This window comes from Arvicanthis niloticus, chromosome 28, assembly GCF_011762505.2.
Source record: "Arvicanthis niloticus isolate mArvNil1 chromosome 28, mArvNil1.pat.X, whole genome shotgun sequence".
NCBI classification, from domain to species: Eukaryota; Metazoa; Chordata; class Mammalia; order Rodentia; family Muridae; genus Arvicanthis; species Arvicanthis niloticus.
Window position 1 is genome coordinate 26,754,533 of NC_133436.1, and position 22,598 is coordinate 26,777,130.

General features: G+C 41.0%; 1 protein-coding gene across 5 annotated transcripts in view; it reads right to left on the reverse strand.

The window, feature by feature from the left end:
• The window catches only part of Ect2l (epithelial cell transforming 2 like), a 106,335-nt gene that overhangs the window by 22,603 nt on the left and 61,134 nt on the right, over positions 1-22,598 (reverse strand). For 4 of the 5 annotated variants that reach the window (XR_013108029.1, XM_076926925.1, XM_076926924.1 and 1 more), the window contains exons 4-13: positions 22,230-22,392; positions 20,929-21,181; positions 19,251-19,419; positions 17,412-17,550; positions 16,299-16,467; positions 13,372-13,500; positions 11,371-11,463; positions 8,805-8,984; positions 6,918-7,021; positions 4,881-5,006 (exon numbers count right to left, since the gene is read on the reverse strand). Coding sequence is in view for 4 of the 5 variants with exons in the window: in XM_076926925.1 (XP_076783040.1) it covers positions 4,881-5,006; positions 6,918-7,021; positions 8,805-8,984; positions 11,371-11,463; positions 13,372-13,500; positions 16,299-16,467; positions 17,412-17,550; positions 19,251-19,419; positions 20,929-21,181; positions 22,230-22,392 (1,525 nt within the window). In the remaining variant the exon portion in view is untranslated. Of the gene's footprint in view, positions 1-4,880; positions 5,007-6,917; positions 7,022-8,804; positions 8,985-11,370; positions 11,464-13,371; positions 13,501-16,298; positions 16,468-17,411; positions 17,551-19,250; positions 19,420-20,928; positions 21,182-21,868; positions 22,002-22,229; positions 22,393-22,598 lie in introns of those variants that run through there. The other variant, XM_076926926.1, reaches the window with a different exon arrangement.

Genomic DNA, 22,598 nt, shown 5'->3' on the forward strand with positions numbered 1-22,598 from the left:
CGAATGACAAACATCACCTTGTTTGAGAATTTGCTTGTTTTGTTTTCTTTCCTTGAGACAAGAGTCTCCAGTATCCTAGATTCTCCTTAAATTGCTCCCTAACACCTCCACCTAAGTGCAACAAATGCAGGCATGCACCTCCAGGCCTGCCTGACTATAAACATCAGTTTGCAACCAAGACTCCTTTATATCACCAGAAGAAAATGAGTGTATTCTGAAGCTGTGTTGTTTCATGTGACATCTGTCAAGTCCAAAGGAAACTCTGGTTCCCCCAGCTCCAAAAGGCAGTCCATATACACAGAAATGGGCTCAACCCAGACTATAGGACGGTTTCTGGCAGCTAGATAAAAGCCAGCATTCCTCGGGAACTTGTAAATCTGGTTTCTATCTGCCTAAAGAGGTCATTTCCATCACCTCTGGCATAAGGGACATATGATTACCTGTGGTGCCTATCAGCATGTCAAAGCACATGCTGGCTGCAGGCTCCCTCTGCATCACAAGTATCTGTTATTCAGTTACACATTTCAGTCTATGCAGGCATCTATGCAGCCTTTCTAACCTCTTCCCCTACGCTAAACTTCCCCTAGGTCAATAGCTTCCCTCCCCTTAGCTACTCATTCTCCTTATAACTCTGCTATTCTCACTAGACTCTCTCTCTCCCCCTCTCCTTCCCTCTGCTCTGTTCCTATCTTTCTCACTATGTTTTCTCTATTCTGTACCCCCAGCTATCCTCTCCTTTCTTGAAGACAGTCCTGGCCACATCTATTCTCCTGGTCATGCTCAGTCTACTTCTTTCTCTCTGCTCTGAAACAATCCAGATGCCTTTGGCTGTTCTCTCTCTCATATCTACAATAAAAACCTTCCCTTAAACTGCACCATGGAGCGGTCATATCATCAGTTTGCATAGCAGGCAGAAGTTTGGTACAGGAGTCCTGGTTCTAGAGCAGTGGCCATTCTCAGCTTTCTTCTTAGTTACAGGCTAGCCCACTAGAGCCTGGGCACTTGTCTGCTCCAGAAGCTCTCTTTTAATCCTTTCCGGATATGATTGTCTTATGCCAGCCTGGTATATTTTTATACTTTTGGCTTAGGGAGAAGGGGACCTTTGAATTTGAAATTCAGACTTTCCCTCGGAGTGGAACACTCTTCATTTTAAAAACAAAATTACAGCACTAGTTTTTTATAGTCACGAAACCATCACGTCATTAAGTCAATGGAGACACCAGTGGTTCTGCAACAGAAAGCAGCTCAGATGTAAAATGAGACCCAAACTCATACTATCTCAAAATTAAGACGACTGTAACACTGCAGAATTCTACTATGACCTCTCAGAGGAGGCAGCTGCTGTAAGGTAGAAAACATCTGTTGTTACTTGAATCTCAAATGGCCCTCAAAGACCATATATTGAAAGCTTAGTCATTGGCCTGTAGCACCATTAGGAGGTAGGGCCTGGTGGGAGAACACTGGGTCAAGGGGGCACACCCTTGAAGGCATCTGGGGTCCTTGGCTTGCCCTCCTTTTCCCACTTTCTTTTACTGGATCATCCACAGGTGAGCTGTTTCTTCTACCTCACTTTCCCGCCTTGATGCCCTAACTGGACACAAACCCAAAGGCAATAGTGCTACATAATTGTGGGCTAAAACCCTAGAAGACTATGATCCGGAATCAACCTTTCCCCTGTCATTGTTTCAGGTATTCCTCAGCAATTTAAAAAAAAATGCATCAACCTACTGTGTGCATCTGAGCTCACATCAGATTCCACCCTGTGGTGTATACACAGGAGCTTTTCCCCAACCCAGCTGACGGTTGCTTCTCCTTCTCCTTCTCCTTCTCCTTCTCCTTCTCCTTCTCCTTCTCCTTCTCCTTCTCCTTCTCCTTCTCCTTCTCCTTCTCCTTCTCCTTCTCCTCCTCCTCCTCCTCCTCCTCCTCCTCCTCCTCCTCCTCCTCCTCCTCCTCCTCCTCCTCCTCTTCCTCCTCCTCCTTCTCTCTCCTTCTCCTCCTTCTCCTCCTCTTCCTTCTCCTCCTCCTCCTCCTCCTCCTTCTCTCTCCTTCTCTCTCCTTCTCTCTCCTTCTCTCTCCTTCTCTCTCCTTCTCCTCCTCTTCCTTCTCCTCCTTCTCCTTCTCCTCCTCCTCCTCCTCCTCCTCCTCCTCCTCCTCCTCCTCCTCCTCCTTCTCTCTCCTTCTCTCTCCTTCTCTCTCCTTCTCCTCCTCTTCCTCCTCCTCCTCCTTCCTTCTCCTTCTCCTCCTTCTCCTTCTCCTTCTCCTCCTCTTCTTCCTCCTCTTCCTCCTCCTCCTCCTCCTCCTTTTCTTCCTCCTCCTCCATTATCATCATCATCTTCTCCTTTGTCTCCTTTTCTTCTTCCTCTTCTTTCTCTTTCTCCTCCTCTTCCTTCTCCTTCTCTTCCTCATTCTTATTTTAAAGGCTTATTAATTTTTATTTTTATATGTATGGGTGATTTGCCTGAATGTATGTATACCATGCATGCCTATAGAGGTCAGAAGAGGGCATCAGAGTCAGATCTCCTGGAACTGGACTTTCAGATAGTTGTGAGTCACTGTGTGAGTACTGGTAACTAAACCCAAGTCCTCTGCAAGAGGAGATCCCAGTGTGCTGATGCCTTTGATCTCTGCAGGCACCAGTATTCACGCACACACACACACAATTTAAAATAAATAATATATACGTTAGGCATAGGAAATGAAGCCTAGTAATGTCAGTAGAACATCAACATGGTGACTTCTATTTATAGTAAGCATAGTTAAAATTGTTAGAAATTTTAGAGTCTATTTAAAATCCATGGTGCCACTCCTTATTCTGTTTTCTAGAGTGATTATAGAGTGATAACAGAGCGTCACCCTTTGCGACTTCATAGAAAATGCTTACTTTGTTGACTAGATTTGCCTTGGTGATTTTTTTTAATCTCTTTTACATATAAAGGTGACAGCAAGAAATAAGCTCAAATGGCTAGTTTTGGATCACATGGTAGAAGGTTTTGGCTAGGATCAAAACATGCACATAATTTATTCTCTTGTCACACTCCACACAGCTGATGCTTTCCCAGAAATCACAGAGCTGCCTGTATCAGGGCCAGAAATGGTAGTGAAATGAGACTTTGATTCTTTTGTCACCCATCATCATAATTGCACAACGTTAATATAAATAAACACCACAAAGCACTACAGGCATGGAGCAGCCTAGAGTAAGATCTGATAGGGCAGCAAGACAGGAGACAGAGTAGATAGAATGATGTTATTATGTTCCTGTCACAAACACTATAACAAAACACCTGACAGAAAGAAGCAAGTTAATGAAGAAGGAATATATTTTGGCTCATGGTTTCAGGTGATCTCAGTCCATTATGGTGGGAAAGGCAGGGAGGAACATCTCCTTAGATGTCCATTGGAGCAGGAGGCAACAACTTATTTACATGATATGGACCAGAACCAGCTATACAGACTACAAAGGGCTAACACTAGTAACCAGCTTTCACCAAGTAGGGTCCTGAAGACTTCTAAATGATATCACATACTGCAACCAAAGACTTGAAACTTGAACCTGTGGGGACATTTCAGGTTCAGTGTAATACTTAAGATGAGTGGATGGATGGATGGATAGATAGATAGATAGATAGATAGAAAGATAGATAGATGATAGATGGATGGTGGATGGATGGATAAATAGATAGATAGATAAATGATATCAGACACACATACACAAAGAGACAGAAAGACACACAGAGAGAAGAGACCTGGATTTGACAGAAAAGTCCTTATTACACAAGTCCCTTGGGACTTCCATCTGGGAGATGCCATTATTTCCATTCCTAGAAATGTGTTTAGCGCTTCTAAATAAATATTTATAGTTTTAAAACTAAACCACAGTGTGTGATGATAACTCCTTTCAAGGTAAACTAGCAGGCTACTCAGCAAAGGGAAATAAATTTCCAACAACAGGTCTCCTGTGACCTGCTCGGTAGGGAAGCACTAATGCATTTAGGATGTTATGTTAATAGGGCACCTGGTGACTCACCTGATAGTAGATATCAGTCAAGATAGTGACTTTGTGTTGGGTGGAAGTGTTCCAAGCCCTCAGATATCTTTAACCTGAGCATAAATGGTTCTTAAATGGTATTTTTCATGTAATAAATCAGTTGTGCAAATGACAATAAATTCTGATTATTTTATCTAAGCAAGAGTGTGGGGATTCTGAATAGAGCACTAGTGAGGAGGAGGAGGGGAAAGAAAAGGAGGAGGAGGGAGAGGAGGGAGAGAAAGAGGAGGAAGAAGAGGAGGGAGAGGAGGAAGAGGAAGAAGAGAAGGAAAAGGAAGAGGAGGAGGAAGAGGAAGAGGAAGAGGAGGAGGAGGATGAAGAGAAGGAGAAGGAGAAGGAAAGGAGAAAGAACTGTTTTTTTGGTTGGTTGATTTGTTGAGACAGAGTCTTATGACTGGCCTGGAACTCTCAAAGCTCCACATGCTTCTAACTCCCAAAAGCTGGAATTAAAGGTGTGTCCCTCCGCCCCACTCAGAAAGAAGAATTTTTAGTTTCATATATAAGACAAAGGATCTTACTCTACAAATAATTTTCTTCTCTCAAATTACCTCAGGGAGAACTCAGCTGAGTTAAGTGGTGAATGCAAATTTCAGACTCTCCTACATCAAGTATAGCTCAATCAGTGAGGGCCTGTGTTCTGAAGTGCCTTAACTGCCACTCAGATTAAGTACCATGAAATACCCTACTTAATAGCAGTCCATGACAATGATATCTCTGAAACAATTGATGGCTGGAAGCTTTCCAGGAAAACTGTCATCATTTTGGAGAGTCTTTCCACCGCACGAGCCTCCCTCTACTGTGAAGCCGCCATGGCAAAAACCACGACTTTTACCTTGATGAGTGGAATCCATGTTTCTTTCAGGTCACATTCTGTCAGAACATAATTTCCTTCAAAATCCTTGTTCTTTTTACTAGATTTCTTCAGCAGAAAGTAAGACAAAAATTCCAGAGGCTTGTCCTGGAAAATAACCCCACCAAAAATTCCTATTTAAAGTATTCATCTGACATTACGTTAAACATATGACAGGAAACAAAGAACACGGCCTAAGGTTCAGCCTGTGTGAGCTTAAACACTTGAGTTCTAGTCCCAGCACCCAAGTAAAAACTGGGCTGTGGTGTTGGTAACCCTGTAACCCTGGGTGAGTGTTGTATCCCCAAGCTCTTTGGCCAGCCCACCTGCCAGAATCAGTGAGCTCAAGGTTGACTGAATAACTCTGTCTCGAAATATGGGGTAGAAAGTGATAAAGAAAAACACCTCTGGCCAACACACACACAAACACACAAATATATACACATGCACACGCACACACACACACAAACATATACACATGTACATGCATACACATAAACACACACACATACATATATGCACACACACAAATACATACACGAACTCATTACACATAAATACACAAAAGAAAAAAGGCATTTTTAGTTGAGTTTTTCAGTTCTCTGCTTAAGTCATATTACTAGGAAACAAAGTAATTGTTATTGAACTGATAATACTAAATAAATTTCTTCCCATTCCATGTTCTGATTACCAGCCATATTCTTGGCTCTCAGCTTTTTATCCACAATTCAAGGTCTTATGGAAGATTCTCTCAAGATCTTTAGACTCCAAGTGGCTCACAACCACCCTTGGTCACGTGAGGAAAAGACTAGCCAGGCTCTTGTGGTCTCTCAAGGGAGGGAAACAAGCCTAGGAGAGAGGCCGGGTAGCACCATTGTTGGGGAAACATCCCAACTCCCCATGGAGTCTGCTTCTCTCCCATACTGTAGGTTTCACCCTTATCAAAATTGTGCTATATATGGTTCTTCCTTCATCAAACATTTTTAAACATTTTATGTTTGAGAGAAAGTGCAAGATTTTTCCGGGCCTTTAAGGTCTCTGTAAACACCCATTATCAGGTCAACAGAGAAATCTGTCAGGGCCTTGATTCACTGGATATTGGTTGAGCTGAGTCTAGAGCAGGCAGTATGTGGCCAAGAGTAGCTCTACACAGTTTAGCTAAGCCTGAAGCTATCTGGTGCTGCCCCAGAAATCCAAGGGAAACTAGAACAGACACATGGCAGCAAGGAGAAGAAATGTGTGTAGAGACCCTGTAAATGGTAGAATCACCACAGGGTGGGGGAGTCTGTCTTGGAGAGTAAGGATCTTGCACAGCCCTAAGGAAGCACTGACCAAGGCTACTCCTCTTACTCCTGACTTCATCTTCACAATTATCCTTGGAGCTTTGAGAAAGAGAGCCTGTGGACTAATTCTCTCTCTGTCTCTGTCTCTGTCTCTCTCTGTCTCTCTGTCTCTCTCTGTCTCTCTCCCTCTCTCTTTCTCTCTCTCTTTCTCTCTCTCTCTGTCTCTCTCTCTGTCTCTCTCTCTCTCTCTCTCTCTCTCTCTCTCTCTCTCTCTCTCTCTCTCTCTCTCTCGTGTGTGTGTGTGTGTGTGTGTGTGTGTATTTGCTTTCCCACCCTCTCGTCTGTGTTTCCTTTCCCACCCTCTCATCTAGCCCCCTCTGTTGTATCTGGTTTCACATGTGTCAGTTTCCTGGCTCATAAGGTTTATGTGAAATATAAGGTCATGAACATGTTTTCTAATGAAGTCACTTCTAACTGGAATTAGGCACAAGACAGAAAACAGTGCACAAATTAAAAGACTTTAAAGAACCCAGGAGGTCTCCCTGTTTCTCTTTTATGTACTTAGTACATCTTGAGCTCAGAATTTCTCTGTGGCTGTTTTTATAAACTGATGTAATTTCTCTGAGGGACTACATCCCAGAGTGATAAACTGGTAAAAGGTTGAAAAATGTAAACTAAGGATTTACTTGTGCTGAGATCTTTCCCCCCACTTTTCTTTCTTCAACAAAACACTTACAGACCCTTCTTTTGACAACTCCACCAGTCCATCTGCCAGAGCCTGTGCAATGCCTTGGTTATTTAAGATGTTGTCCATACCCAGAGTGTCAAACATGAATTGCCCTGAAATGTAAAGCACACAGACTCTACATAAGACGTGTGAGAGTAAAGAGCAGTCATCACAATCACCTTTTCGTTGACAATGATACAAGGAATGGGCCCAGGTTTTTATTATTGCCACAAGAACACCTATTATAAAACGGAAAATGAGCCAAACCAATTTCAACGTGCTAAAACTGATGTTTAATGAAATCTAAGAATTAAACAACCATAAAAGAAGCCATGAAAGGAGACTTCTGAGTAAAATGGAGGATCCAATCAGATATCCTCCACATCTCCTCTCCTTTGCATTGAAAATGTAAATATTTTTAAATTCAGAGAAAGTAGCTTATATACAGAGACATTTTTCATTTTTTAATATTTAAATATTTACACACATTTTTGGAAAACAAATTGACTTCTCATTGCCAATACATTGTCATAAAATATTCACTTTTCCATTTTCTATTTAATCCTTAACATCTATGAAAGAAAAAGAGAAATTATTTCTCCTTGTTTACATGTTCTTAACACAGCTATACTGAAAAACAACTTTCCCATTGACCTCTCATTGTCAACACACCACCGAAAAAAAATCCATAGCTCCATTTCTCTATCTTTTCCTTAGTATCTATGAAAAAAGAGAAAGGATTTGTCCTTGTTTATATTTTCTTAACTACTTAAGAGTATTGGTTTAGCATTCCCTAAATCAGGTGGTTTAGGTAGTAGAGGAAAATACAGGGGAAGATCTCTACAGAAGAGGCATTTGTGAAGCAAGATACAAGACATGTACTGATGGACAAAATATCTGTGTGGGTGCACATGCTGCTATGCACAACCAGGGAAGGGAGGAGGCGCAGGTCTGCAGCACTGGGATGATACTGTGTCTTAGTCAGATGGAGCATGTGTAAAATATGAAGAGATCACTATAGAGGAAGAGGGACATATTTACCCAGATGGTGAAAGTGTTTCGTTTTAAAGAATAAACTGGTTTAGTTTGTGATTGATTGTTAAGACAGTGTATTATTCCACAAAGATTATTATGGTAATTTGATCAAGGCAATGGAGTGGGGATGAAAAATTAATTCAGTGATGTCCAACAGGTTCAGTAAAAGACCAGGGAGCCCAACACCAAGCTGTGTATTTTATTTTATTGTTTAAGAAGAAAATTATATATACACCTCATTTGCATATTTGGAGGGAACCTGAATGGGCTTATCCACCTGAAAGACATCTGGGTAAATTATGACAGATGATAACTGAACTGTAGAACAAATTGTGGAATGGCCACTATAAGAGGGGCTCAATGGCCGGAACAAGATGTAGTCAGTTCTCTGAGTAAAAACCAAGCTCTGCCCAGAGCAGGTGGGCTCCACAGGAATCAGTAAGATGGGGAAACGTGAACACGGGAGCCAGCCCCCGTGTTCTGAACATGACTAGTGTTGCTCTTGAATATTTGAAAACTAAAGACGATGTTTGACCAAGTAAGTATCCGTTACAACTGGACTTTGCTTATTCTCAATCTTGTATTTGCTCAGGTAAGAAATACACCCTGGGGCTGGGCGGTGGTGGCACACGCCTTTAATCCCGGCACTTGGGAGGCAGAGGCAGACGGATTTCTGAGTTCGAGGCCAGCCTGGTCTACCAAGTAAGTTCCAGGACAGCCAGGGATACACAGAGAAATCCTGTCTCGAAAAAACCAACCCCCCCCCCAAAAAAAACAAAAACAAAACAACAACAACAAAAACCCAAAAAAGAAAGAAATACGCCCTGGGCTGATCTGGAACAGAAGTGTCAGAGACCTTACCTATCATGCGGCCACTGATGCTCTTCTGCAAGTTCTTGAAGAGCGGATTCAACTTTTTCCTCACTGACTTCAAGGTGTCTTCCAGGAATTCTGTGAAGCTGAACCATGCCTGAAGCTTGAATTCGTTGAAGTAGTTAGAAGGAGTCCTATCCCGATGTGGCCCCAGCCAGTCACTGAGAACTGACAGGGGTTGGAATTTTATTATTGAAGATTCAGTTCATATTCTGTGCATATGTGTGAGCGCGTGTATGCACACGTGTGTGTGCATGCACACATGTGTGTGTATGTATGTGTACAGGTACACATATGTATGTGTGTGCACATGTGTGTGCTTACATGTAGAACCCAGAGATCAACTTCAGGCATTATTTCTCAGGTACTGTCCACCCTATTATTTGAGACAAGGCCTCTCATTGACCTTGAGCTTGAGCTGAAGCAGGAGATTTCTACTTCTTGTTTAAAGTAAAGCCAACTCAGCTATCTTTATACTAGGCATGGTGTCCTTTCTCAGAAGAAGATAAGCAGTCACAGCCTGTTTCCAATGGTAAACAAAGAAACTCAGAAAGGACACAGTGAATGCCTCTCTGTCCACGGCAGATAAGGTTGACAGCTTCTACTTCAAATTAGGAATGAAATCACCACCTGGCAAGTATGTGGATGGAAGTAAGAAAGAATGTATCTCTGTGTTCTAAAGGTGAGAGTTCTTCTGACTCAGCACTTCCCATGCCCCTGCCATGAGTTCAAGGTCAAGCCACCTCTCTCTGTCTCTCTCTCTCTCAAACTAGGGGGAACTCAAAATAGTCAACATGCCAGTGGGGATGTGTAAGAATATTAATCACCTTGCAAAGCAATTAAAGCACAAAGGAGTGGCCCATTTAATCTATAGTCTAATTTTTTTTTTTTTTTTTTTGGTCTGAATGGATGTTCAGAGCTACTTTGTTTCTCCTGAAGCTGACAAGCATGTGCATAACTTTTAATGTGTTTCTTTAGAGGGAGAGTACTAAGAAACCAGAAGGGAAAGGGACAGGATCAGAAAAAAAAACAGCAGCTTCTTAGGGGGAGCAACAGGGCCCCAGCCTTGTTGCATGAATAAGGGCATTCTCTCCACAGAGCCATAGACATTGTCATTTGCTGATGCCCTGTGCACTACAGTGACCTAGCCATGGCTGCTTCAGAACTGTGTGAAGCATGAAGCCAATGTGCTTTCTCTTCCGTCTACATGAAATCATTGCCCCTACAAGTGACATAGTCATGACCACTTCTTCCAGTCTTGAAAGGCCTCTGGAGTCTAAAGAATCAGTGCTCATACCATTCCTGAGGTAGTCCAAACCCTGTTTGATGTGAAGAGAAGAGTTTTAAAGAAGAAAGTGTTGAGTGACATTGTACCTCATTGAACATGTGGTTCTCTGACAGTCAGACACTGGTCCATTTTTACCCAGTATTAGGAGCCTTATTGTGTCAGTGAAAGTATACATATGCCGGTGTACTTTCCCTTCTGATCCATTTCCCTTCTGGTCCTTGTTTCGAGTAAGATCTAAGCAAAACTCATCTCCATCTCCTTAGAGCTACAATTCATGCTCCAGAGTAAAACCAAATCAATCCTTAAAAACACAAACAAACAAAAAACAAAAACAAAAAAACCCCAAAACCAACCAAACAAACAAACAAAAAAAAAAAACTAGGAAAATCAAATCAATTTCTTTTTTTAAAAAAAACTAGGAAAATACATCCTTTCTCCAGATCAGCAACTGGACAATTTTGCTGAATTCTTTAAAGAGGGTTTTAGTAAATTGTCAGGGGCAGCTTTGCTTATACCTGAAGGCCTAAAATCAGCCATAGGCTTAACTCAGCCTGCTAACACAAAGTCTTGGGTCTCTGTGAAAAAAAACCTTGAAACAGATGGCTAGAAGCTATTGTAAACAAGCAGCTTTAGTGGAAAGCCGCCAGGTTTCAATCATAAACCTTGGAGATAAGTAACCTTGATGGATAATACTAACTTAGATAGGGACAAGTGAATCATAGGTGGAGTCAGAGTGACCTGTCCTCTGAGGCTTCACCCAGCTGATACTCTGTTCTGGAAGATATCTGTACTCCCCCTAAATACTTACACTCCTGCGTCATCCCCTTCCCCCATATCCTGCCTTTTGTGTATATAACCCCTGTGTGAAAAAGTAAAAATTATGGTTTGATCAGCCTATACACAAGCCGTGTTTCTTTGCATCTTTGCCTGTATCCCCCGCTCTCTTTCAGGTGACCTCCCCAGACCTGTTTAATGTCCTGCTGGCCAGGACAATAAATGACAGCTTGAAACAAAATATTTGCAGAAAAAAAAAAAAAAAAAAAAAACCTCTTCTGAATGAATGGCTCAGTGCTGTGTCTGAAGAAGGGAGAACCACACCTTCAGACAATAGGCAGATCAGGATAGTTATACATCTGCACTGATGTACAGCTGCTAGTTACTGATGTAGAGAAATGTGACAAGAGTATGATTTCTAGTACTTGTCCTTCAGTGAAGCTGATGGGACTGTGTTATTAGACAAACCAGTCAGCTCTCATAGACACTTACTGTGTTGGTACGAACCAGTTGCAATTCCAGTTGGGGCAGAGAACAACGTGCCAGTTAGTTGGGACAGCTGAGAAAGAACTTCTATACCTGCTTCTGTACAGCCAAGAACACTTATATTAGTTTATTCATGGTTTTTTCCTGAAGCAGTCAAATATTACTTACAAGCATGAAAGAGCTGGCCAAGAAAGACCACAGGCAACTGTCACCTTCAATTCAAATCCTTCAATTAACAGCCCCAAATGTCTCACCTTTATCTCTACACACAGAGATCCAAACACTTAATTTCTGAAAACAATGCAATAAGATGTGGAAAGAGGGTATTTATCATCAAGTTTGGAATATTGAAGTCAAAGACAGAGAAAAACCACACAAGAGTTTCCTAAAATAATCTGAGTAAAAGGAAAGTTGTGGTTGAAAGTAAACAGACTTAAAACAGATAAACACAAGATAGAACAAAATGGTCAAAATGTAATGTGGCATTAACTACTGCCCTTCTGCTGGGTGTGTTGCTGAATGCCTTTAATCTCAGCACTTGGGTGGTGAAGACAGATGGATCTCTGTGTTTGAGACAAGTTCCAGGACAGCTAGGGCTACACAGAGAAGTCCTGTCTTAAATTTTTTTTTTCTCCCCTTCTTCAGTGACACAGAATGGAATATAGAGTGGATTATTGGATTCAGTAAATATAGATTGAATAACTTAAGAAGAACTGTATGTAATGAATGGGGTATTTTAATTCTTTGTGGTCTAAAAATAAATACCCAATTGCTTCTTGAAACAAGATGGTGGAAGCTGATGGACCTTATGCCTAATATGTTCACTGATAATGAAGTCAGAGAGTCCACAGTGGACTTAAATTCATATAATCAACTAATGGCAGTAAACCTGTAGATAAAATTCATGGGGAAAATAACAGGCTTTCTTATAATGAATGGTGTTGGGAAAATAGATACCTATATGCAAAATAAATTAAATCTCAACCTATGCCTCATCATCTATTAGAAATAAATCAAATGAGCCACAGACCTACATGGTAAAGGTAAACAAAACTCCTATGAAGTGCAGTAGGAAATCTTTGTAGTCTTTGAGCAAGGAATTTAAAAATATGGGGACTGGAGAAATGGCTCAGAGGCTAAGAGCACTTGCTTCACTTCCAGTGGACTCAGGTTTGGTTCCCAGCACCCACGTGATCGCTTACAACCTGATGCAACTTCAGTTATGGAGAATCTGACACCCTCTTTGGCCTCCATGGGAAACATACCCATGTGATACAGATATACATGTGACAGAACACCTATAGGCATAAAATAGCTTTTAAAAAAAATATTTTAAATAATTAAATAATATGATACTAAAAACATAAGATAAAAGTAAAGATAGTAAATTTGATTTCATCAAAATTAAAAAGTTCTACTCTTCAGAAGAAACTATTCAGAGAAGGAAAACAAGAGTCACCAACTGGAAAAACAATTTACTTTTCAAAATGTGCAAGATACTCAAACAGACACTGAGACAGATGTGTAAATGGCAGACAAGGACATGAAAAGATGCCCAGCATCGTGACTGGGTAGGAAACTGCAAATTAAAACCACCATGAGATGCTTCTGTATCCACCTGAATAGCTACAGCGAAAACAAGCACCACAGTGTGGACAACACCACAGTGAGTTCGTGGACATATTCTTTAAGAAACATTAAAGTGTACAACCACTTTGAAAAACAGGTTAGCTGGCTTTGTAGCAGTTAATGTACACTGCTGGGATCTTGTATACCTTAGGGAAGTGTATGTACATGTTCAGACATATGTTCACAGCAACTTCAGTTATAAAATACATTGCATGTATAAACAAATTATAGTATACCGTGTAATAGTATTTCGTGCAATAATTATAGTTGTAAAAAGGAATGAGCCATTGATTCATGCATTAAATGGGTTTGTGACTGTACCTCAGAAACACACAAAATACCACCACATGGAAGTGTTTCTAGAGTTTTGACACTGACCTGATGCTCCAAGTGGCACAAATAAGTCCACATGTCCTCCTTCTTTTTCGGTGGCCACACAACTTCCTAATTTCTCCCAGAAGTCTCTCACTTCAGGACATAGTACATTTTTAATACAAATTTTATAGCCTAATGGGAAAATTAAGATGCCAATATTAGTTAGTTATATATAAACAAAATTTTTAGCTGTTTGTGAAAATGAAATCACAGATTCAAAACCCAGTATTTGCCCATAAAACCAAGATCTCCAGTACACCTACACTTCGTGGAACATGAAGGCCACAGAAGGTGCCACTGAAGAGCCATTGTGGCCACAGGCTCCTTCACACTCTGGAGTAATAAGGTGTTATATATGGGTTTCTGCTTTCATTGTATGCAATTGTGAGTGGCTGGGCTCAAGGAGAGTGTAAGATGCATGGGAGTCAACTCCTAGGATCTTGCAACAATTTTCCAAGCAGAAAAAGTTCCCACAGTCATCAGTGAAAAACTGTCAGAGCAAGCGAGGCTCCCGGAGTTAGCAAACACCTCAAATTCTCTTTACTCCCAGTTCCTCAGGATTGATTCATGACTCACTGTGCCATTTTGTAAGTGTCCTGGAAACTAGACTATCTGATTTATTTCCTCTTCCCTCATTCCACATGGATGGAAGATTTGCAATTAATAAAATTAAAACAATCCTGCTTTAGGTATAAGCAAGGGAGAATGCAAAATTATATGTGAAGGATAGACTCTAAAAGTTTAATTAAAGGTATCCATTGTTTCCTCCCTCCCAAAAAGGGATAAACATTGATAAGATTTTTAAATCTCCCATAACAACTTAATTATATCAAATTATATCATCCTTTCCTTTCCTTTGCAGTACAAGCCAAGCAGAGTTTACCAAAGTGCACACCAAGTTATCTATCTTGATGTTCATTGCTACTGTAATTACTGTACTTTCATCAAATTTAAAATTTCTGTGCATCAAAAGAGAGAGTATAAAGGACACTTATAAGCAATGGTTAAATAAGAATGGCCTCCATAGGCTTATATATTTAAATGCTTACTCATCAGGGAGTGACACAATTTGAAAGGATTAGAAGGATTAGGAGCTGTGGCCTAGTTGGAATAGGTGTGGACTTGCTGGAGGAAGTGCATTGCTGAGGGTGGGCTCTGAGGTTTCAAAAAGCCCATGCCAGATCCACTCTCTCCCTGCTTATAGGTCAGGATGAAGCTTTCAGCCACTTCTCCAGCACCATATCTTGCCTGCCTCCTGCCATGCTCCCTGCCAGATGACAATGGACTCAACCTCTGAAACCATAAGCAAGCTCTCAATTAAAGGCTTTTTCTTTTACAAGAGTTGCCTTTGTCATGGTATCTCTTCACCATACTAGAACAATGACTAAGACACTATAAAAGTGGAGAAGATGCTTGCAAATCACATATCTGATAAGGAGTTAATATTTTTAACATTCAAAGAATGTCTATAGCTCAATGTCTATACAAAAATCAACTCATTTTTCAATAGGCAAAGGGCTTGTGTTCATAAAAAGTATGTAAATGGCCAGCAAGCACGTGACAGATGTTCAGCATCTCTCATCAGCAGAGGTATGCAAATCAAAACACAGTGAGACTGGAAACTGTATGAACCAACCAACCAAACAAGAAACCTGAAAACCTGTAACAAATAAACAGCACAGAGAACTTTGTATACTTGCACCGTTGATAAAACAGTTATTAAAAAAAAAACAGTATGGCGGCTATCAAATTTTTAAAGAAACCCACTGTATCATACTTAGGAGTGTATTTCCATATTTGTAAAAGCAAGAGCAAAAGAGGTTTGTCGTTATTCACTATAGGCAAGAATTAGAAGCAATCTGAATGACCTTCAGTGGATAGAGTTGCAAACATAGTGTCTTAGTCAGGGTTTCTATTCCTGTATATAACATCATGACCAAGAAGCAAGTTGGAATAAAAGGGTTTATTCAGCTTACACTTCTACATTGCTGTTCATTACCAAAGGAGGTCAGGTCTGGAACTCTAACAGGTCAGGAAGCAGGAGCTGATACAGAGGCCATGGAGGGACTTAACTTACTGACTTGCTTCCCCTAGCTTTCTCAGCTTGCTTTTTTATAAAACCTAGAACCACCAGCCCAGGGATAGCAACACCCACAATGGGCTGGGCCTTCCCCCCTTAATCACTAATTAAGAAAATGCCTTACAGGTGGATCTCATGGAGGCATTTCCTTAAGGGAGGCTTTTTTCTCTGTGAAAACTCCAGCTTGTGTTAAGTTGACCCACAAAACTGGCCAATATACATATTGTAGCACATACATAGAGTAGATAAGTATTTGGCCTTAAAAGAGAAATAACCAAGTGGTATAGTGTATGAACCGTGAGGGTATAAGTGAGAACTGCTAGTCACGAAAAAGCGAAGCAAATGATTCCATTTATGCATTTAAAGGATCCAATGGTTGTCAGAGGACAGATATCTAAGGATCCAATGGTTATCAGAGGCAGATGTCAGAGGATCCAGTGGTTGTCAGAGGCAGATGTCAGAGGATCCAATGGTTGTCAGAGGCAGATGTCAGAGGATCCAATGGTTATCAGAGGCAGATGTCAGAGGGCAGATGTCAGAGGGCAGATATCAGAGGGCAGATATTAGAGGGGAGAAGAGAGGTGATTCTTAGCACAACTCAATTTTGTAAGATGGAAAAGTTTTACAGGGATGTGAATAAAGTGTATGCTTCAAAGGATCATGATAGTGACCGTTTTTCTGTGATCTTAATCACTATATTTAAGATTGTCATCAAAAGTCTCTTCATGAAGACAAAATGAACCCTTCCTAGCAAGTCAGAACTTAGAAGCACTGTGAAGGTCACACTTGTGGATAGGTGCCGCAGACCCTCAGAGCTGTGTGACTGTTCTCCTCCAATCCCCAGACCAACCTTGCAGTAAGTCGATTTCTCTGCTGTTTCCACTGCTGAATATTCCCAGGCTCTGTGCCTTCCGTCCCTGTAGAGTTCTGTCTGTGAGCTGAAGCAGACCCTCCAATGTCACTCCGCTGTGGTCATACAGGACAGCCTCGACATCTGGCTTGATGCTCTCTCTCACCATCTAGAAGTGAAACAGCAGCAGTAGGCGTGTGTGAGCCTTAGAACTGATTGATATGCAGCATGCTAGCACTGCTAAGTAATTTTCAGAAATTACAGAACGAAGGAACTAAACTTCTCTCACCCGATTCTTTATTTTTCTCTAATTATCAGAAAAAGATGAAGTTCATTTAAAACTCCGTCATGGAAAAAAGTAGTTCTAATGAGTTACATTATTTTCTCCCAATCTCTTTATGTTTGTACACACCAGACATATATACAACTTATTAAAAGCAATAAATTAATTAATACCATTTTGCAGTGGCCTTCTTAAGTAGATTTAAAGATCTTATACATATATATCATTTAACTATATAACTTCATTTTATTAATTTTTATATTTTGAGGCAGAGTCTCACTATATAGTCCTAGCTTACTTGACATTCCTATACAGTCCAGGTTGGCCTCAACCTCTATTCTCCTCCTCTAGCCTCCTAAGTGTGTGGGTTACAGGCAAACACTACCATACATAGCCATGATTACATTTTATGAAGAGCATATTTTAATAAAATGGCACCATTTTTAAATAGAACATAAAGTAGTATGTCTAACCCACTTTTGAAAACTATTGGCCAAATAATATTATTAAAGTTCTTGGGAATTCTGAAAGTGCCTTAAATATTTTTAACCATGTTTTTTTTTTTAAGTGCAACAAATTCAGTCCAGTGGGTGTGGTTTGACACCAACTGCACACACAGCAATTTGAACCTCTCATGGGTTTTCAAAGTAAGTTAGATACTTTTATCTTTATTGCTCCCAATTTCAAAAACTGTATGGGATCTGTAAGTGTTCACTTGATCAGACAATTTTTCTTTCAAGAGATGAATCATTTTCACACACATGGCAGCCAAAAGTTTTCATTAATGTAGACAAAACTCAGTAAAGGGTGGCCCCCTCACACAGTGGTACCTCATATGCAGGAATCTTCGATGATATCAGGATGACATGTAGCGGCAAAGCACAGGAAGAACTGTCATCAGTTCTAGCAACCCTGGGATGATTTTTCTTTAATAATAAAGGGTAGGAGTGACTTCCAGAGATATTGCTTCTGTAAGGACACAAGAGAATGCATGAAATCCTAATGTTTTGCTAACGTGACTTTTGATAGATGCCAATATCCTCTGAACATCTCAGAACAGCAGAAGACCACTGTCCCTTAGTGCTTAGATTCTCCTAGTGGTCTGAGGAAGAACAAAAAAAAGAGGTCCTATATAGGGTTGAACAAACTCTACCCCATTGGTCTCTGTGCTTCCACATGAGAGGCGTAGAAAAAGCTTCTTGACACTTACTTAGCTTTTATTGGGCACTTAAACACTGCAGTACACCTAAGGGTTCAAAACTATATGTAAAGGGGGTAGCCACACAATTTCTAACTCACTTCTGGCCTTTGGGGGTTTCTGAGTAATGTTTCCATTCTCTCCTTGGCCTCATTCCCATGCTACTAAGGACAAGAGACGCCCTATGCTTCTTAAATTTCTTTATGTGCCTTCCACAAGTGAAACAAAGTGCCACACTCACAAGTATTTAGACAGATTTGTGTGTGGTGTCAGTGGTGACACTGAAGGAGTGTTAGAACATGAAGATTTAGGTCCCAGTGTTTATATTATGACAGGTGAGATATGTCACCTGTCTAGACTTTAGTGTCTTCGTCCAAAAGGCAAGTGTAGACTCCAAAGTGAAAAACAAAACAAACATTTCCCCCTTGGTTTCTGAGCAGCTGTAGAAGCAGTGGAAGTTACAAATATCAGCTAGGAGAGGTGAATAGAGTAATAACTGAATCTTGGCACTGTTGTCAGATATTATGACTTGGGTCACTGAAAAGAGCCAGACTATTGTGTTTGGATTTACAAGTATAAATGGGAGTTAATAAAACTCTGTAAGGGTGCTGCTATAATTTGGGTCTGTAGTTTTCCTTGGGTATTAAACACTCAGTCACCAGACTATGGTACTACTAGGATGTGGAGGGACATTTAGGAGGTGGGCCTAGTGGAAGAAAGTGGGTGTGCTCTTAAAATGAAGATGTGGAGGCCTGGCCACTTCAGCTTTTCCTCTTCAGTTCTTGGGCACCATAAGGTGAATAGGCCTCTCCTACTGTGTGCTTCCACCATGATATTTTGTGCTACTGCAGGCCTAAGCAAAGGCACTAAGTGGTATAGTAAATCTCTCTTCCTTATGTTTATTTATGTCAAACATTCACTAGGACAATGGAGAGATGACTAACAGGTACTCCATAGTTACTTTTACTTTATAAAAATGTAGGGCCACATAAGTTTTGCTCAACGGCTTTGGAAAATGTCCACAATATAACTTTACATTAGGGTTAGAAATATATTAAACCTGTTTTAAAGGGGCTGGAGAGATGGCTCAGTGGTTAAGAGCACTGACTGCTCTTCCAGAGGTCCTGAGTTCAATTCCCAGCAACTACATGGTGGCTCACAACCATCTGTAATGAAATCTGATTCCCTCTTCTGGTGTGTCTGAAGATAGCTACAGTGTACTCACATACATAAAATAAATAAATCTTAAAAACATCTTTTAAACATTACATATTTTCCTCTTCAGAACACACTTAAAGACTGCTATTTGTGAACATTAAATCACACATAAAATCATTAATTCTTTCTCTGACATTTCATAGAATATGAGCCATACAATTACCGAAGACCCCTATGTTGGCTACGTAATTCTATAATGAGTTCTTGGTGACACAGGAAGGCCTGAGCCCCTGATGGGTAGAAGTTTGCTCACCGCTTCGGCAAAGCATCTAAAGATGCCCGAAGAATCTGTCTCTCCAAGGCTGCGTAGAACCCTGTCCCATCTCTCCATAGCTGAGGACTACCGGGCAGGCTTGTACATTTTAACAACCTGGAGCATCGTGTTCCACTCAGCCAAGGGGGTCGAGCTTTGAACGACTCCTCTGAAAAATGAACAGCAGCAGGCTTCCTGTTTACTTCACACCTTCTGCAGCCGAGCTGACATAGGTCAAGTCATCAAAAAGAAAGCTAGCCAGGGCAATATTCCAAATGAAAACAATTATAGCCACTTGTATACACTCTGATAGGATTTCTTATTCGATGTCTGTACAATTTGCTATCTTGGGTCAATCTACAAAGCTCAGAGAACAAGCAATTCTTCTTATGGGGACCCATAGGTTCCCATCGCTCTCTGTCCTAGGTTGGAGTTAATTTCCCTGGGGAGCTTCAATCTTCCCAGGGAAGAGTCAGAGAGAAGAAAAGGCTGAGCCCAAGTCAGTTGACAGCACAGTTTAAGAACATGTGCATATTAAAGGCTTTCCTGAACACATGCCCTCATCTCCTCTGCCAGCTTTTTTCAAAGAAATTGCTCTCAGCCTCACACTCAGCCTCTTTCACTGGCCCCTATTCCTCAGTCCCAAATTTACTTCTTGTTTTTTTGGCTGTTTGCACTTCCTGCTCTCTTGATGTGTTCATGGTGGGGGGAGGGGGCTCAGAGTATGTGCACAGATGTAGGGTCTGAGCACACAATTGGAAGCTAGAGGTTGGTTGATTCAGTCACACTGGCTGGCCAGGAAGCTCCCAGGATCCTCCTGTCTCTTGCTTCCTAGAACTGGGATTACCATGTACATGTGCCCTACCTTATTTTTTCTCCACTGTGTGACTATTGGCAATTTAAACTCAGGTCCTAAGGCTAATATGATAAGTATGTCAGCAACTGAGCCATTTCACAAGATTCCCTTTCTTGTCTGTGCTCTTACAAACCTGAGAGGAAGCAGACAGCTGTGGAGGCAGATGTTCAACCTTAGACATCTCATCTGAAATCTTTTTTCTTCTATTACCAATTAACTGAAAATACATAATAAAGGGACAAAGAAAAGCTGGCCTTGAGCATAGGCTGATGAGGAGCCCAGTGTTGGATTCTAAGTATCCAAAACCAAGGTACAGGCTCCCCAGAGAACTCACGGACAGGACTCGCTGTAAATAACATGAGGTTTATTGATGCTGGTGCACCAGGACTCTCTTGTATACAGACAAAAGAGCCCCGAATTGGAGTTGGGACCGTTTTTATACCAATATTAACAAAGCTCATAAAGGCAGTTATACAATTACTTCTTAAACATTAACCATAAAGGCCAAACTCTAACAGCCGTTCTCATGCTCAGTTTCATTCCTCAGGCCAAGTTGCTAAGTCTGTTTACCCAGGTTTTACTGTGCTAAGGCCTCATAAACTCTTATCTTCGGTCTTTCTTCCTCTGAAATGCCTTTGAAATGTGCTTCTCCCAGGATGTGTTCCTGGGGGGAAGTTAATATTTGAGTTGAAAACCAAAATCAGAGCTTTTTATTAGTTTTAAGTTTCTATACCAACAAGCTCTCCTATACAGGCAACTGTATGTAAATCCATTTGTTCAGTGTCTGGATATGATAAGAAGCTTTAAATGAATGCTACTTACTCTTGTAGAATGCAATTTTCTCCCAAATTATTTTTCTCAGGCACCTTTCTCTTTGCCTCTCCTGTAGCTCCTCATCGTCTGTTTTGGGTTCATTCAGTGTTCCATAAACAGCAGCAGCTTCCCTGGGTGTTAGCCAGTCCAAGCTGGACACACAAGCAATGTAGTGCTGCTTCCAAGCTCCGTATTCATTCTGTGTTGGAGTATAGGGCAGAAACCACCCGAACTTAGTGCATTTTGGCATCCACAAGCAATCCTTCAGGAAAGAACCAAAGAAAGCTGAGTTTCTAAGAGACAGTTTTCTAACAGGAATAGTTTCAGGCACACACACATTATTTTTTGTTACACTGACATTTCTAGTATTGCTGACTTAATGTCTACACTTCAGTCTGAAGAAAAGTATAAAATACATCTTATTTCATATGAAGAATATTCTTTGTGAATACATATTACATTCTCCATAAATTTATATGTATAAGTGTATATGCCATCTTGAGACACTTACCCAGCATCTCTATAGGATTCTGCTACTTTAGCTTATGAGAATTCAGGTATAATAGTTTGCTTCAGACCAACCCTCCCACAGAGAAGAATTTTTATTGAATTCATATGATATTGTCAAATTGCAACAATTTTTGAAATATTAAAAATAGTGAATTTCATGTGGTTCATTGAGATCACAATTTAGACAAACTATAAAAACCAATTAAGTTAGGCACAGTAGAGTGAACTCATGTACCTGTAGTCCCCGATCGTGGCTGTATGGGTTAGGAGGTACACTGTGAGCCCAGGAGTTCTAGGGCAGACTGGGAGACATAGCAAGACCATAAAAAACAGACAGACTGTGTGTATGTGTGTGTGGGGGCGGGGGGGTATGAATACATGCAAGTGTGTACCAATGGGTGCCAGAGGGCAACTTTGAGAGTTGGCCTTTGCCGTTCACCTTGTTTGAGACAAGGCCTCTCTTGTTCACCACAGCATACACCGGGCTGTCTGATCCATGAGTGTCCAGGGGTTCTCTTGTTTCCATCTCCATATTGGTTGGGGGCAGGGCACAGGAACTATTGTTGTTGCTGCCATGCTCAGCTTTCCATAGGCTCTGGGTTCACTCACTTGTTCAGCAAGCACCTTTACCCACTGAGCCAGCTTCTCCCCAGCCTTCCATTCTGTCCCCCAAGGGGCTCTTAACTATGTTTCAGGCTCCCTCCTCTATTATTTCATGGAAGAGAGCCACCCTGACTGACCCATTACAGATTATTTTGTGTCCCATTACTAGGAAGTGAAGGAAGCAGAAAGAAAGAAACCTGTTCCGTTAGAAACTTCCAGGGCCAGCTGACTTGAGCAGCTGCACACAAGTCCTTCGGATTCAGAAAAGAAAAGATATAAAGAGAAATGTAGCGTGGTAACACTGTTGAGAAATCCACTCTGGCCACCTGCTTCCTTTCTGAAAACCAGTCTTGGATGAACCTACAAAGAAAGACACAGAAACTTAGTTCTTAATACTGTCATCTAAAGGTGACTAATGATCCTGTAAAGATAGTGGTCATTGTCATTTTCTAATGTTCTACTATAAAGTAATTAAATCAGGGTTTGGGACAATTGTAGTGTGCCTCCCTAACCTAAGTAAGGTCCTGAGTTAGATCCTCAGCTTTGCATATACACATACACATTAT